The following is an 18,870-nucleotide window of genomic DNA, read 5'->3' as shown; positions in this document are numbered from 1 at the left end:
CGATAGATGATTGGATAAAGAAGATGTGGTATGTATACACAATGGAATATTATTCTGCCATAAGAAAAGATGCAATAGTGCCATTTGCAACAACATGGATGGATCTTGAGATTATTACGCTAAGCGAAATAAGTCAGACAGAAAAAGTCGAGAACCATACGATTTCAGTGATATGTGGGAAATAAAACTAAAAGCAACAAAGGAACAAGACAAACAAATAAAGAAACAAAAACTCATAGACACAATAGTTTAGTGGTTACCAGTGGGTAAGGGGAATGGTGGGTGGTAGAAGAGGGCAAAGGGGATCAAATATATGGTGATGGAAGAAGAACTGATTCTGGGTGGTGAACACACAATGTGATATGTAGATGATGTATTACAGAATTGTACACTTGAAACTTATGTAATTTTACTAACCATTGTCACCTCAATACATTTTAATTTAAAAAGATAATAAAGGAGCGGATTCTCTACCCACTGAGAGCTGCAGGAAACTGAACTTTCAGCAGCATTTTCTAAACATCATCCCAGGCTTTCAATATTAACTTGATGACCATTACACTCATTCATACGCTCCCAAACAAAATGAATCCAAAGCTGCAGAAAGCTCACACTATTTTTAAAGGAAGTTTCAACCATCATTACAGAATAACAGTTATTCTGCAAAAAAAAATAATAAAACACAACAAATCTACAAAGGCTGTTATAAGTGGAGAAATGGACGATCATGGATGGAAGCTTGATATTCTTAAGATAACTAACTGTGCACGCCAAACCCCACAAACCCAATCAAAATCTCAGCAGGTACTTTTGCAGAAGTTGACAAAATTGGTATGAAAATTTATAGGGAAATACAAAGGACCTAGAATAGCCAATTTTGAAAAAGAACAAAAATTGGAGGACTTACATCTGATTTCAAGATTTATTATAAAGCTACAGTAATCAAAACAGTGTGGTACTGGCTTAAAGGTAGACAAATAGATGAATAAGATAGAAAAGAAACCAGAGGCAGACACATGCACATACAGTCTATACTTGTATTAAGGTATCGTATCAATTCAGTGGGGGGAAAAAGCCTTTTAAATAAACAGAAAAACTGAATACCTAACGGAAATAAAACACACCGCAACTCTTACCCCATTTATGCAAAATTTAATAGACCTAAATATAAGAGCTAAAACTATAAAACTTTTAGAAAAACATAGGAAAATCTTCACAACTTCTTAACAAAGGGTTCTTGGGATACACAAAAAAAGAACTATTAAAGGAAAAACTGATAAACTGGACGCCATCAAAATTTAAATCCTTCTGCTCTTTGAAAGGCACCAGTAAGATAATAGAAAGACAGCACAGAGACTGAGGCAGTATTCACCACTCACACATCTGACAAAGGACACACACCCAGAAGCTAGAAAGAACTGGTACAAATCATAACGAAAAGAACAAAGCATTTTCTAAAATGGGCTATGACTCTGACAACTTCCCACAGAAAGATATACCAAAGGGCAGGAAATACGGGAATGGGTAGCTCAACATGAGTCATCAGGATATGAAATTAAAGCCAATGAGATACCATTTTACACCTGCCAGAATGGCTAAAACACTGAAAACTCCAAATGTTGACAAGGATGTGGAACAACAAGAGCTTTCATACACTGCTCATCAAAGTGTCAAATGGTATATCCGTTTTATGGAACTGTTCTGCAGTTTCACTTTTCTATAAAGTTAAAATACTCCTTACATACACCCCAAAGAAATAAAAGCATACGTGTACAAAAACACCTGTACGAGAATGTTCATGGAGCTTATTCATAATAGCACCAAGCTGAGACCAACTGTACTGAAATCAATACATCAGGAAAAGAAATTGTGATCTATTCACAAAATGGGATGCTACACACACACACACACACACACACACACACACACAAAAGCGCGCGTGCGCCCGCGCGAATGAACTTACAACACGGATGAATCCTAATAGTGTTGAATGAAGGAAGCCAGACACACAAAAAATACATACTATATAATTCCAGTCATTTGAAGTGTAAGAATAGGAAAAGTAATAGGAAAAACTAATCTATAGCAACACAAATGAGGAAGTACTTGTCTCTTTTCCGGGGAGTAGCGTTGATAAAAATTTGGTATTATGGAACATTCTAGGATGATGGAAATGTTATATATCTTATTGATATTATAATGTTATTGATAGTGGTATCAAATAGTTAAAATTCATTAAATTGAAGACTTGGCAAGTATGTTGTTATAAGTTAATTATAACAAAAAAATGAGACAATAAAAAAATATGTTACACTGAAGTACTTGTCATTGTTATTAAAAATCATAAGATAATTGTACCCATCACTATTAATTCTAATTTGTACAATAAGACAATAAAAATAAAATGCGGATAAAAATAGTAAGAAACAACTTATCCTTACAAATAAGGCTATATACTTAGAAAAGCCAAAAGAATTAATTAACTACAGAAGGAGAATTGACTCTGGGTGGTAAACACACAGTATGAAATACAGATGATGTACTGCAGAATTGTACACTTGAAACCTATGTAATTTTACTCACCATTGTTACCTCAATAAATTTTAACTAAGAAGTTAATTAACTACAGACTAGTAGACCTAATAATAAAAATGTCAATTTATACATAACTATTTTAAAACTAGCAGTAACTAGTTATTCAAAAGAGAAACAAAATTTATGTTATAAAATATATAATACAAAACAAGAAATAAATAATAGAAAGATATATTTTGTTTCTGGAGGAATACTTAATATAAAAATGTTAATCCTTCCCAAAATAAAATGTATACCTAATGCCATTTACAATCAGAAGCAAATTGTGTCTGGGGAAGGAAATAGGAATAAATACTTTTCTAATGTGTATATGAAAAACTACTGGAAAAGGAAAAACTATCATCTTTTTTTTTTAGCTGAGCCATCCTGCTACCTGTTGGCAGCTCAGCGGCTGCTCAGCTTGGGCTGGACTCGAACCACTGTTGCTCAGAGCTCAAACNTTGAAAACACACCTTCTCTCAACCATAGCTCACACCCAACTGACTGAACAAGTTGAAACTTGTCACACACTGTTACTAAGGTTTGACCCGCCGCTTCCCATATTGAAGATCCCTGCCTTTCCAATGGATGGCACTCAGCAGCAGCATTCACTGTATTTTATGATCACAATGGAAGGGCTCCATGTCACACATCGCTTCTGGTACCAAAATTTCTGTCAAATAAAAACATTATGGTGTGTCCTCACCATCTTATTCACCGGATCTGGCACCATGCAACTTCTGGCTCTTCCCCCAAGTCAAAATGACCATGAAAGGTAAATGTTTTGAATGGATTCAGGACATCAAGGCAGCCATGACAGCACAACTAAAGACACTCAGGAAAGAGGACTTCCAGAACTGCTTCAGAAAGTGGCAAGAACGATGGGACAAGTATGTTTGAAGCAAGGTGGAGTATTTTGAGGGGGATTAATGGCAATGTGTCTTTTACTGCAATAATTTTAATTTCAACATTCACTGTATTTTTTTTATCACACCTCGCCTATGTGGTACATACCTATTGTTAATTTAGGACATTTCCTGTACTTTTAGCAAATTAGTAGTAAGAGGTAGGCTGGGGCCAAGGATTAGTGAATAAAGTAAAATCAAGTACAGAGTTTGGGTTTTATTCTGAGTATGTTAGGGAACCATGAGAGTTAAGCAGGGAAATAGCATTGTTTGCATTAAAAAAAACAACAACCCAAAACCAAAACCTTATCTTGCATGCTATGTGGAGGATGGATAAGTTAGGCAGCAGTAATCTAGGAAATAAGTGATGAGGTTTGGATTAGAGTGATGATGATGATGATCAACACCTTACATGAATTAAACTCTTTTAAATCTCCTAACAGCCACTTGAGGTGGGTACTAGTCTTCATTTTGCAGAAAAGCCAAGGCAGAGAGTAAATAAGCGGCCGGAGGCCATACTGCTAAGCAGGGCCACACTGGGACTCAAACCCAAGAACTCGGGCAGAAGCTCTTAGTCGCATTCGCTACGCAGCTACATTCTTAAGATAAAGAGACGAGACTGAAGCAAGATGTTTTAGAGTTACGGTTGCCAAGACTTGCTAATGGGACTGAATGTAGAGATGAAGTAAATAATGTTTTACTTGAGCAACTAGATGAATTTAGTAGTATAATCATATACAAAGAGGATATAAAATAAGAGGAAAAGGGGCCCTAGGACGCAGGCCTGGAGTACTGCAACATTTAAAAACTGAAGAGAAAAAGAGGAACCAGCAAAAGAACGAAGAAAGAGCTTCTAGTGCTTAGGAGGAGACTAGGGAGTTGTCACAAAAGCCGAGGGACTAAGTGCTTCCAGGTGGAGGAGGAGGCTGTGTGGCACGCTGCTGAGCGACTGTGGACAATGAGAACAGAGAAGGGACCATGAGATTTTGCAAAATGTGAGTTCCTGGAGAAGTTGAAAAGAGCAGCACCCCCCTAAGTGTACCCTCACTTTTGCACTTACCTTGTTATACTGTCTGTTCCACTTCGGGACTGTAAAGTTCTAGGTGGGGACTGCTGAGTTTTAATTCTAAGTCCTATCTTCTAATTACAACGCTTAGAGTAGCACTGAAATAACATAAATGCTAGGTAGAGTAAAGTAAGTACGAAGGTAATTCAAAGGGTTTCTGGTATGATGATTAAGGTGAAGATGTCAAAGGCGACACCCACTCTTCCATTTGCCATCTCCGAATTCACATACCGTAAGAGATCCGTTCTGTGTGCTGGGTGAGGTGCTGCTCTGCTCTCCGTGGGCTTGCGTACTACCGTAGAGTGTCAGGTTATGCTCACTGGTCTGGCCGGCATAGTCCTGAGTGTGTGGCACTCCATATTCTGTGGGAATTCCATTTTGTGGAGGTGGTGGAAATGGGATGGTAGTAAACGGCTGAACCATTGCGTCAGGAGTTGTTGTTGGCTCCTGGTTACCCTAAAAGAAACAGTGAGAGAGCGAGAAAATGAGGACAAAAATGACTCTAAATTCTCATAAAGTAATTATTTTTAAGGTGAGTATATACAATTTTCTGAATATTCTCTCACTTCGCAGGTAGAATAGAACACTTACTGCCTCAGGACTGGGGGGAATATTGTTACACACACACACACACACACACACACACACACACACGTAGATGTATGTAGACACAAACACACAGCCGACTTCAGTGAATTTGTGGTACTGGACAGGCACATGACCACATTAAAGCTGCCTAGTTACCAAAGGGTCAGAAATTTTCCTTTAAACCAAGTTCCAAAAAATGCCAAGAAATGTCTCACATCAGATAAATTATAAGAATTAAAATTAGTTTGGGCAAGTAATTATTTTCTTTAGGAGACTCTATTCCTTTAGTGATTCTTAGGGGTAAACAAATCAATTTCATTAAATCATAATTTATAGAAACAGGTAGAATGACATTACAAATTAAATTCTCAAAACCAGACAACATAGACCTTTAGATTTTAAGAGAATGGAGTTCAGGAGAAAGTATATTATTAAAAAATTAATCTTTGGATTTCAAGGTAGAGATTTATTTAAATCTTGGCTACCAGGTTAATAGTAATAACTTTTTTTAAACTTAACTTAGAAATATTAGAAATAGACAAAAAATTCCTCAGACAAAACTTGAATGAGTTTTTCACAATTACTGCTAACATTACTAGGCTAACAATACAGCAGGACACCTCTCAACACAATTTCCGTTCCCAGATGCTTACCTGGGATCCAGTGTGATATTTGAAATATCAGTAAAGAATATGCAGTCACTACAGAAAACGTTAGAAGCTATTTTGGCTCCATAGCCCCTCTCCTATTTCTGTTCCGGCTTTAAGTTCAGACACAAAAGAGGTGTTTAAATCTTGTGTAACAGATTTGGCAAAGCTCTCCCTTCTCAACAACTGACCTCCTGACCTCCCATTTTACGCCATGAAAAGCAGAGCCATCATGTTACTGAAGATACACAAGTCTGCAAAGTCTTGAGCCACTGTCCTGGAAGTACTTGGCAGAGACGGCCAAATGCTTCAAAATGTCAGCACTTTGATAAACTCCCCCTCACCCATTTTAAACATCAAATCATTAGGGATCAAAGAAAAATCTGGGATTTTGTCACTTGGCTTCCTCATAGTCATGAGCCATCACTTCCTTCAAACAAGCAAGTAACCATTCCTTCTTTCTCTCTCAGTCCCAATTATCCTTCTTGCACCTTAATTAAAGAGCAGATTATGAATTTGACCTCAAAGGAAAGGGAAGTAAAAGCTAAAATAAATGAATGGGACTATATCAAACTAAAAAGCTCTGCACAGCAAAAGAAACCATAAACAAAACAAAGAGGCAACCAACCCAATGGGAGAAGATTTTTGCAAACAACGCCTCCGATAAGGGGCTAATATCCAAAATATATAAGGAGCTCATACAACTCAACAACAAAAACCCCCAAACAATCCAATTAAAAAGATAGGCAGAGGACCTGAATAGACATTTCTCCAAAGAGGACATACAGATGGCCAATGGACACATGAAAAGATGCTCAACATCACTAATCATCACAGAAATGCAAATCAAAACCACAATGAGATATCACCTCACACCAGTTAGAATGGCTATCATCAACACGACAAATAATAACAAGTGTTGGAGAGGCTGTGGAGAAAAAGGAACGCTCATACACTGTTGGTGGGAATGCAGATTGGTGCAGCTGCTATGGAAAATAGTATGGAGGTTCCTCNCCCTCTGAAATTACCCACAGAGAAAAGCTAGCCTGACCACTCCCCTGAGGCTGAGTGTGTTCTGCCATCTCAAAGCAATGAATATTTAAACAGAAAAATAAATATTTCAGAACAAAGTCATTCAAACCAATAGTCTATTAGGTTAAAAATGATGAACCCTGTAACAGTATTAATGTCTCCAACCTCTTAAAAACTCTTTCTTCCATATCTCCTTAATGCAGTAGTTACAACCTCAACCATTCATAAATCATGCCTTCTCCCTACAACAAGAGACAAGAGACATTCTGGGTCAACTACCTGCCTGCTTGGAAATGGAAGGCCCTACACAAAATGAATAATTGGTTGTCTATTCTACTCAATGTAACTGTTGATTTATACAATGCACGGATGATTATTCTTTTTCTCAATCAAACTTTTCACTACAATTTAATTTATCCTTTATTTTGTTTTCACAGACAATTAAGTCTGCATTTTCTATATTAAAATGGAATATCCTTGAACATGGCCATAACTCAGTTTCAGAACAAAACATCAGCAAGATTTTGTAATGTCTCCCGAATCATAAAATCATATTTAATTATTCATAGATTTTGATCGGATATTCTACTGTAAGTCCACTTCTTTAAAATGATGATTCATATGATATACAATAGTAACAGACAAAATTTTTCCCTATACCCATTCCAGAAAACTGCATTTTGTCTTATCTGCAACCACAGTTACACGATAGTTTATATTTCCTCTATTCATTTCACAAGTAAAGCCCTAAGCAGATCAGGAACTGAATCATACACTTCTTCATCATAGCTTCCTCAGCAAACGATAAGCATACAGCAGTTGATCTACAGAAAATGCTCGTTACACTGAATTAACCAGGTAGTTCAATATCTACTTCAAAAGTAGGTCTGTAAAAAAGAAACCTTTCCCTCAATAGCTTTAGGAACTGCAGAAAGCTTATTACAACATAATCATTCATAAATATTTGCCACATAATGAGTTATTACAGTTCTAGTAAATACATATAATATTAAATACATATAAATGCTAATAAAAAGGCGACATGTGAGAATCCACATTATGTACTGTGGGAAATTTTTATAAAAAGAGTCTGTTCTCACCCAGGCTATCTCAAGAATCTTTCTTTTAATAGTTCTCCTTTCTTCTAACTTAACCTTAATCTAATCAATATTCCAAGCAGCTGTTAGAATGACCTTTCTAAAATAAATCTCAATCAGATATTGTAAATTAATCTTCTTCATAAAAACCCTACACTCCTCAATGTCTGCAATCTCCAGTCCAAACACCTCGTAGGGAAGTCATGCCCTTGCTTACTTCACCTATTCAGCTTCGGCTCTTGCCATCAAATATTTATTGAGTACCTATCACGTGTTAGACACTTTGTTCTAGATGCTGAGGAAACAACAGTAATTAAAGACAAGAGTCCTGCCCTATGGAGTTTGCATTCTAGTAGGGAAGAGACACATAATAAACACGCAAGCAAAACAAGGAACAGACGGTGTGCTATGGACAAAAATAAAGCAAGAAAGAGAATCCAGGAGTGCAGGGGTGGAGGGATAGGGGATAGAGGACCGCTATTTGACGCGGGGTGGTCAGGGGAGGTAACGTGCGCAGAGCCTACAGGAATTCAGGGAGCAAGCCCTGTGTCTACCTGGGGAAGAGCGGGCCACACGAAGGGAACACAAATGCAAAGGCTAGGAGGTGAAAGCCTGCTCCACTTCATCTAGGAGCAAGGAGGCCACATGACTGGACTGGAAGAAGCCAGGAAAGAGTGGCAGGGGATGGAGAAAGGTGGCAGTGCGGAAAAAGCGATGTCAGGTGGAAATCTTGTAAAGCTTAAGGCCACTGCGGGGATCTGGGCCTTTCTTCTCCAGTGAGTCCTCAGCACAGAAGAGCCACGGTCAGACTTAGGTTTGAAGTGGATCACTCAGCAAAGGCAGATGCAGGCAGCCCAGTTAGGAGGCCATCAGAACAACCCAATTGAGAGATGACGGAGGCTCGGCCCGGGTGGCACTCGTGTGTATCAAGTCCTGGAAGCCTCCTTGTGCTGCTTCACCCTCCGTTTTCTCTGCACCTGCTATCCTTTCTGCTTCGAAAGCCTTTCTCCTTTCTCCCCATCTGGCTAACTCATACCCGTACATGCTCTTTAGTATTTAGTCTGATCAGCTACTGCTCTCTGAGGTTTGATTCACCCAAACAGAAAAGCCTAATTCCCTCCTCGCCCCCACGCCGGACCCTGATACTTGACTCTATTAGAACACTTCTATTACAGTTATTTGCTTACACCTCTCTCGCCTCTATAGAACATGGACTCTGGATGGCCGGCAGCTCAGCACAGGAGAACAGAAGTGAGCTGAGGAGGGGACGGCAGAGATCTGTTAGGATACTGCGAACTCTGGAGGGACCCGAGGGCTCTGAATCTGAGCTCCAGCAGAGGCGGAGGGAAGGAGGATGGGGGATCAGTGCTAGAGACAATCCGATGGCAGACTCAGCAGAGCGGCAACGGCATGGGGACGAGTGGAGAAGCCTGGGTCTCAGTCCTGGGGGCTGTATGATAATGGGGAGTGAGGCAGGGGTGGGAAGGAGAAGGGATCAATTGTAGAAGGCCAATTTTCTTAAAAAAGATCATCCTGATATAAACTATTATACTAATTAGATTTTATCTTTCAATATCTGAAGTTCATTTTTTCCCCCCAAATGCATTCTCAAAGATCTTTGATATTTATTTTTTAGGGTGTTTTTGGTAACTCATTTTCCCTTTTTAAATTTATTTTTTATTTTTATCANTTTTTTTTAGCTGAGCCATCCTGCTACCTGTTGGCAGCTCAGCGGCTGCTCAGCTTGGGCTGGACTCGAACCACTGTTGCTCAGAGCTCAAACTCTTGGAAAAGGAAAAACTATGAAGTAGGGCATGCTCTATTTTATAGAACATTGATAATCCTAAAACAGATTCAAGTTTTTATGGAAACTTAATAGAAGATAATGGTGCCATTTCAATTCAGTGGGGAAAGATGGTTTATTTATCATATGGTATTTGTAAAAGCTGGCTACCCACTAGAAAGAAAATGAGCCCCGTGGCTCAGACTCCCATCTCCCCAAAATTCCAGGAGGGATGAAATCTAATGTAACAACTAAAACTATAAAAATATTTTTTTAAAAGTTGGGAGTATAACTGGGGTGTGGCAAATTCTTAAGTGAGACAGGAAACCAAAAACCAGAAAGGAAAAAAAGAAAAAAAGACAAAAAAAAAAAAAAAGACAGATTTGGCTATGTAGTTTAGGAAGGAAAGAAGAAAGGGGGGAAACGGACTCCAAACTCAAAAGTAAAACTAACTTGGGGGAAACAGTTCGCTTTACTAATAGCAACAGGTAGGACAGACACGCTGGGTTTTATCATCACTAATGCAAGAGTAAGTTATATAAATTAATAAGAAACACACAACAGAAAACGTAAACTGAGTAATTCAGTTATTAATTGGTAAACTGAATAATTCACAGAAGATGAAATACAAATGGCTGACATGATAAAAATGCTCAATCTCACTAACAAATGGAAATACATACTAACAGCAAAATAAGTGTTAATTTTTTTAGCCATCAAGTCAAAAAAATTAAAGAGTTTTAGTGGGGTATAAGTGACACACACACTAAACTGCATCTATTTATTTATAGTGTCCACCTTGGTAAGTCTGACATACACACATGTACACACATGAAGTGATCACCACTATTAAAACAGTGAACATAGCTATCCCCAATCCCCAAGTTCCCCAGTGCTCCTAATTATAAATATGGGTTACTTTTGTAATAAAGCCTACAAAGTATTTTTAATATAAAAGAGAATGACAAGAAAATGTAATCAATAAGAGGAAGCCAATATGCTGAGACACCGAATTGTTACTATTCTTAAAAAAATTATAATGACATTACCTTAAGATTCATAACAGTCTTCCATTTTAAAGTTACACAGCATCAAATTTCAGCTGTCTTCAGGGTCCAAGAATCTTTCTACATGGTTCTAAGGATTGCTTTACATAAAAATCTTCCTTTTGTTTAGTTCGTAAAAATGAGCTACAAAAACCTTACATTTTTACCTATAATTTTTCAGGGAAAAAGTCTATCTTCATCACCCATCACTGTTTTAAGTTCTTTTCATTTTCTCCAGGGTGGGGTATTACAGATGATTTCTCTAGCTATTTCGGGCATTCTAGGAGGGAAATCAAAGAATTCTCTCCCTTCTCCTTCAAATAATTCAGTGCTTTACCTCTTGCCTGCCTGCCTGCCTGCCCGCCCGCCCACACACACACCCACCCACCTACCCGAAGCACTCTGCTTCAGAAGCCCTCACAGGATTTACTGGCTTGAAGACAGGTGTGAAAGAAAATTCAGATTCAGTGGATTCCTATGTGAAAGAGAAAAGGAGCACCAAAAGTCTCCACAGATCTACACTCTAGCTCCAGGTGTAAATACGAGCTTGTAGGTCACAAGGAGAGTCCCCGGAACTACTGGTAAAGGCTCTCCCGGGGAGGAGCAATGCGACAAAGGGGACATCACTGCTCGCCCTCCGCTCCTCTCAGCCTGGCTCTCACTCCAGCCTCCACTGTCCCCCTCAGCCCCGCTGGGGACGCTCGCTGGCTCACTCGTACACACTAGCACCTCTCCCACAGGGACAGTCCTGACAAAGCTGGCTGGTCAACAGAATAAACAATTAGTGGTGTGGGGGGAGTGGGGGAAGAAAGGTACACACATCCTCCAGGGCCCACTTACAGCCTTGGCACTATGTTTCAAAGAGATGCAAGACAGGTAGAGGCTGAACTGATTCCCGAAAAGGACGGAAATGAAAACCTCTGTCAGGAGGTCAAGAAGAAATTCTTGGTCGATTATGTTGTTACTTAGTATAGAAAATTTTTTTTAGCTTTCTTAAATAAAAACAGCCATTATATTTATATACTAAGGGAATGAAACTGGGCTAGGAGTGATCTCATATTTTATCTCCTATACTGTAATGTCTGAAAATTTCCCCAAGTATTTATTATTATTAAACATGTTACACGGTTGTCAATTTCTATTCAAGTTCCAGGCCGTATTCCAGAGTTATAAGTTCAGAAGAGAAGTACTAAAGCCCCCTGACAAACTGTGAGATCACAAGTTCACAAGATTATTTCTAGGCAAGAATTCAACTCTGTACTTGCATGAAAACGTTTTGTTTTTAATACCACAGGCTAAGCAGCTTAAGTATATCTCATCTGAGAAAATAAATTATTAACTAAATACCTACTATGGGTCCCCTTAAGTGTCTCAGGCACTGAAGATATCCTAACAAAAGTTAGAAATACGCCTCTCAGGAGTTTACAGTCACATTAGGGAGGTTATTATAAATACACAAAACTTCAATACAATTCAGAGCAATGTACCAAAATGGAGCCACGAAGGTTCACTATTGCCCACTAAATACATTCTAAACTCCTCTAGCCCCTCCCTTCCCTGTATTAGCAGAGTACATTTAATGAATGCTTATTATGTATCTAGCAATACACTAAGCACTTCACATATTAATTCGCTAAATTCTCACAATCCTATAAAGTGTGTATTCCCATTATTCTCCTTTTAGACATAAAAACTGCCATTTAAAAAGGTTAAGCATCTTATCCAAAACCACTCAGCTAATAACGGGCATGAGCAGGCGGACTCAAATCCAAATCCAAGCCAATTCTGAAGCGGGTGCTCCTGGTCACTGCTCCACGTGGCATCTCCAGGGGGGTCTCCGGGCATATCATACACTGACCCCAACTCTAATGCTGTGTGGTGATGAATCTAGACTATTCAATACCCCCCAGATATGGTGCTTTCCCATCACAGCCAGACTACCACAGCAGGGACCAATGTCTTTCCCTGTCAAGAATACTCATGTACAATGAAAAACTTGGCAGGCCATCAAGGATCAACTCGATCCATTCTCGATGAAGTCCTAGAAAGGAAGTATGGAGAAAGGAGGGGTCAGCATTTTTTCTGTAAAGGGCCAGGTAGTAACATTTTAGGCCTCACAGACCATATGGTCTCTGATGCAACTATTGAGCTCTGCTGTCATAGCACAAAGGCAGCTGCAGGTGTCTATTTCCTTCAAGTCATAATGTAGTAACCGAGTATTTTTATCTCAGTAAACAGTTCCCATCTAACAGGAAAAATGTATAACCCAAGGACCAAGTCTCCATCTTTTTATCACTCCAACTCCCTCACCCACAGCCATCTCAGAGCTCTAATCAGTGCCTGCCTATGGGTGACTTCCAAATACCATATTTCCCCATGTATAAGATGCTCCCATGTATAAGATGCACCTTAATTTTGGGGCCCAAAATTTGAAAAAAAATGTATTACATAAAGTTATTGAACTCAAATTTTATTCATCATAAAATTCATACAACTCCTCATCACTTGCGGGAAATGCAAGTTAAAAAAATCTACAACCACTGTATAAGACGCACCCAGTTTTTAGACCCCAAATTTTTCGCAAAACGGTGCGTCTTATACATGGGGAAATACGGTGTTTTTCAGGTCTAACACGTCTTTTCCCCCAAGTTTTCAAGAGAGGCAGAGTCAGAAGAAGAAAGAACATGAGCCTGAAAGACACACCTGACTTTAAATCCCACCTACACCTCTTACCAGGTATGGATGGATGACTTCCTGAACCCTTGTGCTAGCCTGCTTCTTCAGCAGCAGGATGGACTGCTCACATCAGAGGTTGCCGTGAGGATTAAATGAGAACAAGGGAAACTCACCGACGTGGCACCAGCCAAGCTCCCTCAACTAGGTTTCTGTCTCTGCTTCCAATGCTTCCAGAGGCTCATTTGCACATTTCCAACTCCAACTGGACCCTTTCTCCCTCAGTGTCCCAATAACATTACAAAACCAACTCGGTTATGTCTAAAAAGCGAATTCATTACCATCTTTCCTTATTTCTTCTGATTGAGCTAACCATTTCCCCCCAGTCAATTAGACTTACTTGAAACCTCTCCCTTATCCTTTATGATATTTTTCTCTATGTGTCGAGTATCCTAATATCCAAATCAGTTAGACACTGATAACTCTAAGTACTATTTCTTGGTAAGGAAGAACTACCACAATCAAAATAGGGGTGAACAGAATCATAGCTTGTATAATGTTAACAGTACGTGGGATACGCTAGAGCAGCGGCTCTCAGCCTGTGTCGCGACCCCTTTGGGGGTCGAACGACCCTTTCACAGGGGTTGCCTAAGACCATCGGAAAACAAAAAGATATTTACATGACGATTCATAACAGTAGCAAAATTACAGTTCTAGAGTAGCAACGAAAATAATTTTATGGTTGGGGGTCACCACAACATGAGGAACTGTATTAAGGGGTCGCGGCATTAGGAAGGTTGAGAACAGCTGCGCTAGAGGGAGGACAAGCAGGAGGCAGAAATAGGCTTTGGCAGCAGATTGGAGGAGGCACCTGGGCCTAAAGGAGTGTAGTGGGGCAAAGGAAGTGGAATCTGGGATGCTGTGTGGTGGAATTTAAAGAATCTGGCAACCAATCAGTTATAGGGAACAGGTAGAACAAGATGTTTTGTTTTTTAACATTTATAGCTGCAGACTCACTATTCAGGACTTACTAACTCACTCACCTTTGTCCATTCTTTAAAGAAAAGCTTTCTCATTATTTACAAGTCATCCTGCTTGGGGTAAATGAGCCTGCTTTGTTATTGTTTCTTAAGCATTGCCTCTGTTCCTACTTATTTATTCTGAGTATTTGAATCAATTATTTACTGCCATTTAAGCATCTACAATGTGCTAGTTCTGGGGTGGGGGGAGGGAGCACAAGGGCAAAAATAAGACTTTGCTTTTGTAGGATCAAATTTAAAAGGTGAGAAAGGCATGTAAACTAATGATTACATCAATGTTATTTGTGATACAAACAAAGCTAAGCATAAAGTATTACAGGGGAACATAGAATGGCCCAAAATATAACTTGTCTTCATTTTTCTAGAATAATTCAAGTCTAAGTAATCTCGGAGAGAGAAGGGTATTTTTGTTTGTTTATACCTTCCCATTTATTTTTCAACTTCATTCTAGTTTATTTAGCTTGGTAATCCTGCGTCCCATTTATACAGTATATATCTAATTAGCTACTGGGCTGCTTCTAACATGCTGCAAATCGTATCTTAAGAGAAAACTATTCCAATTCCCATGTTACATCTATGATCATAATGGATCACCAACAGATACAGGTCGATATCAATTTTATTTACATCACCATAAAAAGAATCACTTCATCATATAGTTTTCACTAGCTCATCACCTTTTCACTAGTTCATCACCATTGCCAATGTCACTAACCATTTTCCTAATGCTGTACATAAATGGAAAGTCTCTAGGCTTATAAGACAAACTATTTTTGTCTTTAAGCATTTTATAAATTATGTCATTTTCATCCCCTGGGATTTGCTTAGATAGGCTCAGATTTCAAACTCTTACCAGTCTTTGTGAAAGAATTTACAAAAAGCTTTTAGCTGAGAGTGCCTAAGGAAAAGCCTATCATTCTTCTCAGCTCTTGTACCAAAAGCAGTGACTTCTGCCCAGGTATCTGTGACCAAAGGGAAAAAAAGAGCTCCGTAACTGTTATCACAGAAAGATAAGGACAGAACACTGGATTTAAGATCATCTAGAATCAATTAATTTTTAAAAACTATGTAGAAGAATGATAGACCAAGAAGAAAACCCAGAGAAATAAAATGGATGAATAAATGCGTACAAAGACAATATAATACCCATTTACTAGACAGTAAGTGACATTCATTTTAGATTTTCAATTTACCTAAATACTTAAATTTAATAGTAGCAAAAGTAAATTAGATAAATATATTTTCTCTTTCACAGTGAATATAAATTATATCCAGAGCCCTGAGATGTCAGACAATCTGTTGGTAAATTAGAAAGTGGGAGGGAAGACCTATACATGAAGTTTCCTTGTAGTCTCCAATTTTTATGTTCAGGCTGAATTCCAACAGTTCATTTTTCATTTGGTTGTCTGTGACTTAGTTGATGGCTGGGATCCCAAGGAAGCTAACAAAAACAGATTTTATTATTATATGATAATGATTATAGTAATAAAAAGCCAATCACCAACTGAAATATTAAATTTTAGGGAAAAGCACTGTCTGATTCCAAGAAAGGAGTCTAGGAACAAACACATCGATTCCTGCTGCAGTCTCACCAATAAAATCACTAACCCCAGGGAATACGGACCCACTTCCACTACACCCATCCCCCTCAACACCCACAAACTCATCTTTTACCTGGTTCCTCAGAAGCAGAGATTCCCATATTTTATTGTGCGTAACAACCACTCTGGTTGTTAAAATATATGCATTTTAAAATCAAGATCCTTTTCCCACAGAATGATTCAGTGAGTTAGACTACGGTCCTATTCTCCAGGTACAGGTGGTTTGAGTGCCACACTGAGAAAAAGCTGTTTTAGAGGCTTTTGGCTGAGCAGAGTGAGAGAGAATTATGGTGGCGGTGGTGCCTCCAGAAAAGGCCTGGAAGCATCTACACCTCTAGAAGGCAAAGATTAGGGAGGGACTAGGTTACGAGAGGAACAGGTTATGGTCACAGTGACCATACATGTAAATTACCTGAAAGTAGAGGGCTACCTTTTTATATGGAACCCATAGATGAAAATAAACACCAGTGTTTACAAAAACGCAAACCTACTGAAATGCAAGCCTAACAATGGGTCCTACTTTTAGCATGGGTAGAACTGAAGGACACAGGGTGTGAGTGTGCTACAGCCACGTGAAGGGGAGAGCCAGTGCAGGAGGGAACTAAGTGCAATCTGGAGCTCTTGCAAACAGACAATAAATACAAGTAAATCAGGAAATACAATATGCTTTAACTAAGTTACAGGATATCATATATGCACATCTAAGGACAGATACAGGCTTGGCCAACAGCTACACTACAAACTTGCCAGCAAATCTCTTGTCTTTAAAACACACACACACACACACACACACACACACACCCTCTGAAATTACCCACAGAGAAAAGCTAGCCTGACCACTCCCCTGAGGCTGAGTGTGTTCTGCCATCTCAAAGCAATGAATATTTAAACAGAAAAATAAATATTTCAGAACAAAGTCATTCAAACCAATAGTCTATTAGGTTAAAAATGATGAACCCTGTAACAGTATTAATGTCTCCAACCTCTTAAAAACTCTTTCTTCCATATCTCCTTAATGCAGTAGTTACAACCTCAACCATTCATAAATCATGCCTTCTCCCTACAACAAGAGACAAGAGACATTCTGGGTCAACTACCTGCCTGCTTGGAAATGGAAGGCCCTACACAAAATGAATAATTGGTTGTCTATTCTACTCAATGTAACTGTTGATTTATACAATGCACGGATGATTATTCTTTTTCTCAATCAAACTTTTCACTACAATTTAATTTATCCTTTATTTTGTTTTCACAGACAATTAAGTCTGCATTTTCTATATTAAAATGGAATATCCTTGAACATGGCCATAACTCAGTTTCAGAACAAAACATCAGCAAGATTTTGTAATGTCTCCCGAATCATAAAATCATATTTAATTATTCATAGATTTTGATCGGATATTCTACTGTAAGTCCACTTCTTTAAAATGATGATTCATATGATATACAATAGTAACAGACAAAATTTTTCCCTATACCCATTCCAGAAAACTGCATTTTGTCTTGTCTGCAACCACAGTTACACGATAGTTTATATTTCCTCTATTCATTTCACAAGTAAAGCCCTAAGCAGATCAGGAACTGAATCATACACTTCTTCATCATAGCTTCCTCAGCAAACGATAAGCATACAGCAGTTGATCTACAGAAAATGCTCGTTACACTGAATTAACCAGGTAGTTCAATATCTACTTCAAAAGTAGGTCTGTAAAAAAGAAACCTTTCCCTCAATAGCTTTAGGAACTGCAGAAAGCTTATTACAACATAATCATTCATAAATATTTGCCACATAATGAGTTATTACAGTTCTAGTAAATACATATAATATTAAATACATATAAATGCTAATAAAAAGGCGACATGTGAGAATCCACATTATGTACTGTGGGAAATTTTTAAAAAAAGAGTCTGTTCTCACCCAGGCTATCTCAAGAATCTTTCTTTTAATAGTTCTCCTTTCTTCTAACTTAACCTTAATCTAATCAATATTCCAAGCAGCTGTTAGAATGACCTTTCTAAAATAAATCTCAATCAGATATTGTAAATTAATCTTCTTCATAAAAACCCTACACTCCTCAATGTCTGCAATCTCCAGTCCAAACACCTCGTAGGGAAGTCATGCCCTTGCTTACTTCACCTATTCAGCTTCGGCTCTTGCCATCAAATATTTATTGAGTACCTATCACGTGTTAGACACTTTGTTCTAGATGCTGAGGAAACAACAGTAATTAAAGACAAGAGTCCTGCCCTATGGAGTTTGCATTCTAGTAGGGAAGAGACACATAATAAACACGCAAGCAAAACAAGGAACAGACGGTGTGCTATGGACAAAAATAAAGCAAGAAAGAGAATCCAGGAGTGCAGGGGTGGAGGGATAGGGGATAGAGGACCGCTATTTGACGCGGGGTGGTCAGGGGAGGTAACGTGCGCAGAGCCTACAGGAATTCAGGGAGCAAGCCCTGTGTCTACCTGGGGAAGAGCGGGCCACACGAAGGGAACACAAATGCAAAGGCTAGGAGGTGAAAGCCTGCTCCACTTCATCTAGGAGCAAGGAGGCCACATGACTGGACTGGAAGAAGCCAGGAAAGAGTGGCAGGGGATGGAGAAAGGTGGCAGTGCGGAAAAAGCGATGTCAGGTGGAAATCTTGTAAAGCTTAAGGCCACTGCGGGGATCTGGGCCTTTCTTCTCCAGTGAGTCCTGAGCACAGAAGAGCCGCGGTCAGACTTAGGTTTGAAGTGGATCACTCAGCAAAGGCAGATGCAGGCAGCCCAGTTAGGAGGCCATCAGAACAACCCAATTGAGAGATGACGGAGGCTC

The 18,870-nt window shown here is 38.9% G+C and overlaps 1 protein-coding gene across 32 annotated transcripts in view; it reads right to left on the bottom strand.

The window, feature by feature from the left end:
* Nucleotides 1-18,870, bottom strand: part of RBFOX2 (RNA binding fox-1 homolog 2) — a 253,002-nt gene that overhangs the window by 62,157 nt on the left and 171,975 nt on the right. For 31 of the 32 annotated variants that reach the window (XM_019625525.1, XM_019625527.1, XM_019625540.1 and 28 more), the window contains one exon: nucleotides 4,777-5,001. In XM_019625525.1, the coding sequence (XP_019481070.1) occupies nucleotides 4,777-5,001 (225 nt within the window). Of the gene's footprint in view, nucleotides 1-4,776; nucleotides 5,002-10,741; nucleotides 10,769-18,870 lie in introns of those variants that run through there. The other variant, XM_019625536.1, reaches the window with a different exon arrangement.

Source organism: Hipposideros armiger, unplaced genomic scaffold (assembly GCF_001890085.2).
Source record: "Hipposideros armiger isolate ML-2016 unplaced genomic scaffold, ASM189008v1 scaffold_633, whole genome shotgun sequence".
In the NCBI taxonomy this organism is placed as follows: Eukaryota; Metazoa; Chordata; class Mammalia; order Chiroptera; family Hipposideridae; genus Hipposideros; species Hipposideros armiger.
Note: the sequence above shows the minus strand (reverse complement) of the source record. Positions and strands in the feature narration are given on the sequence as shown.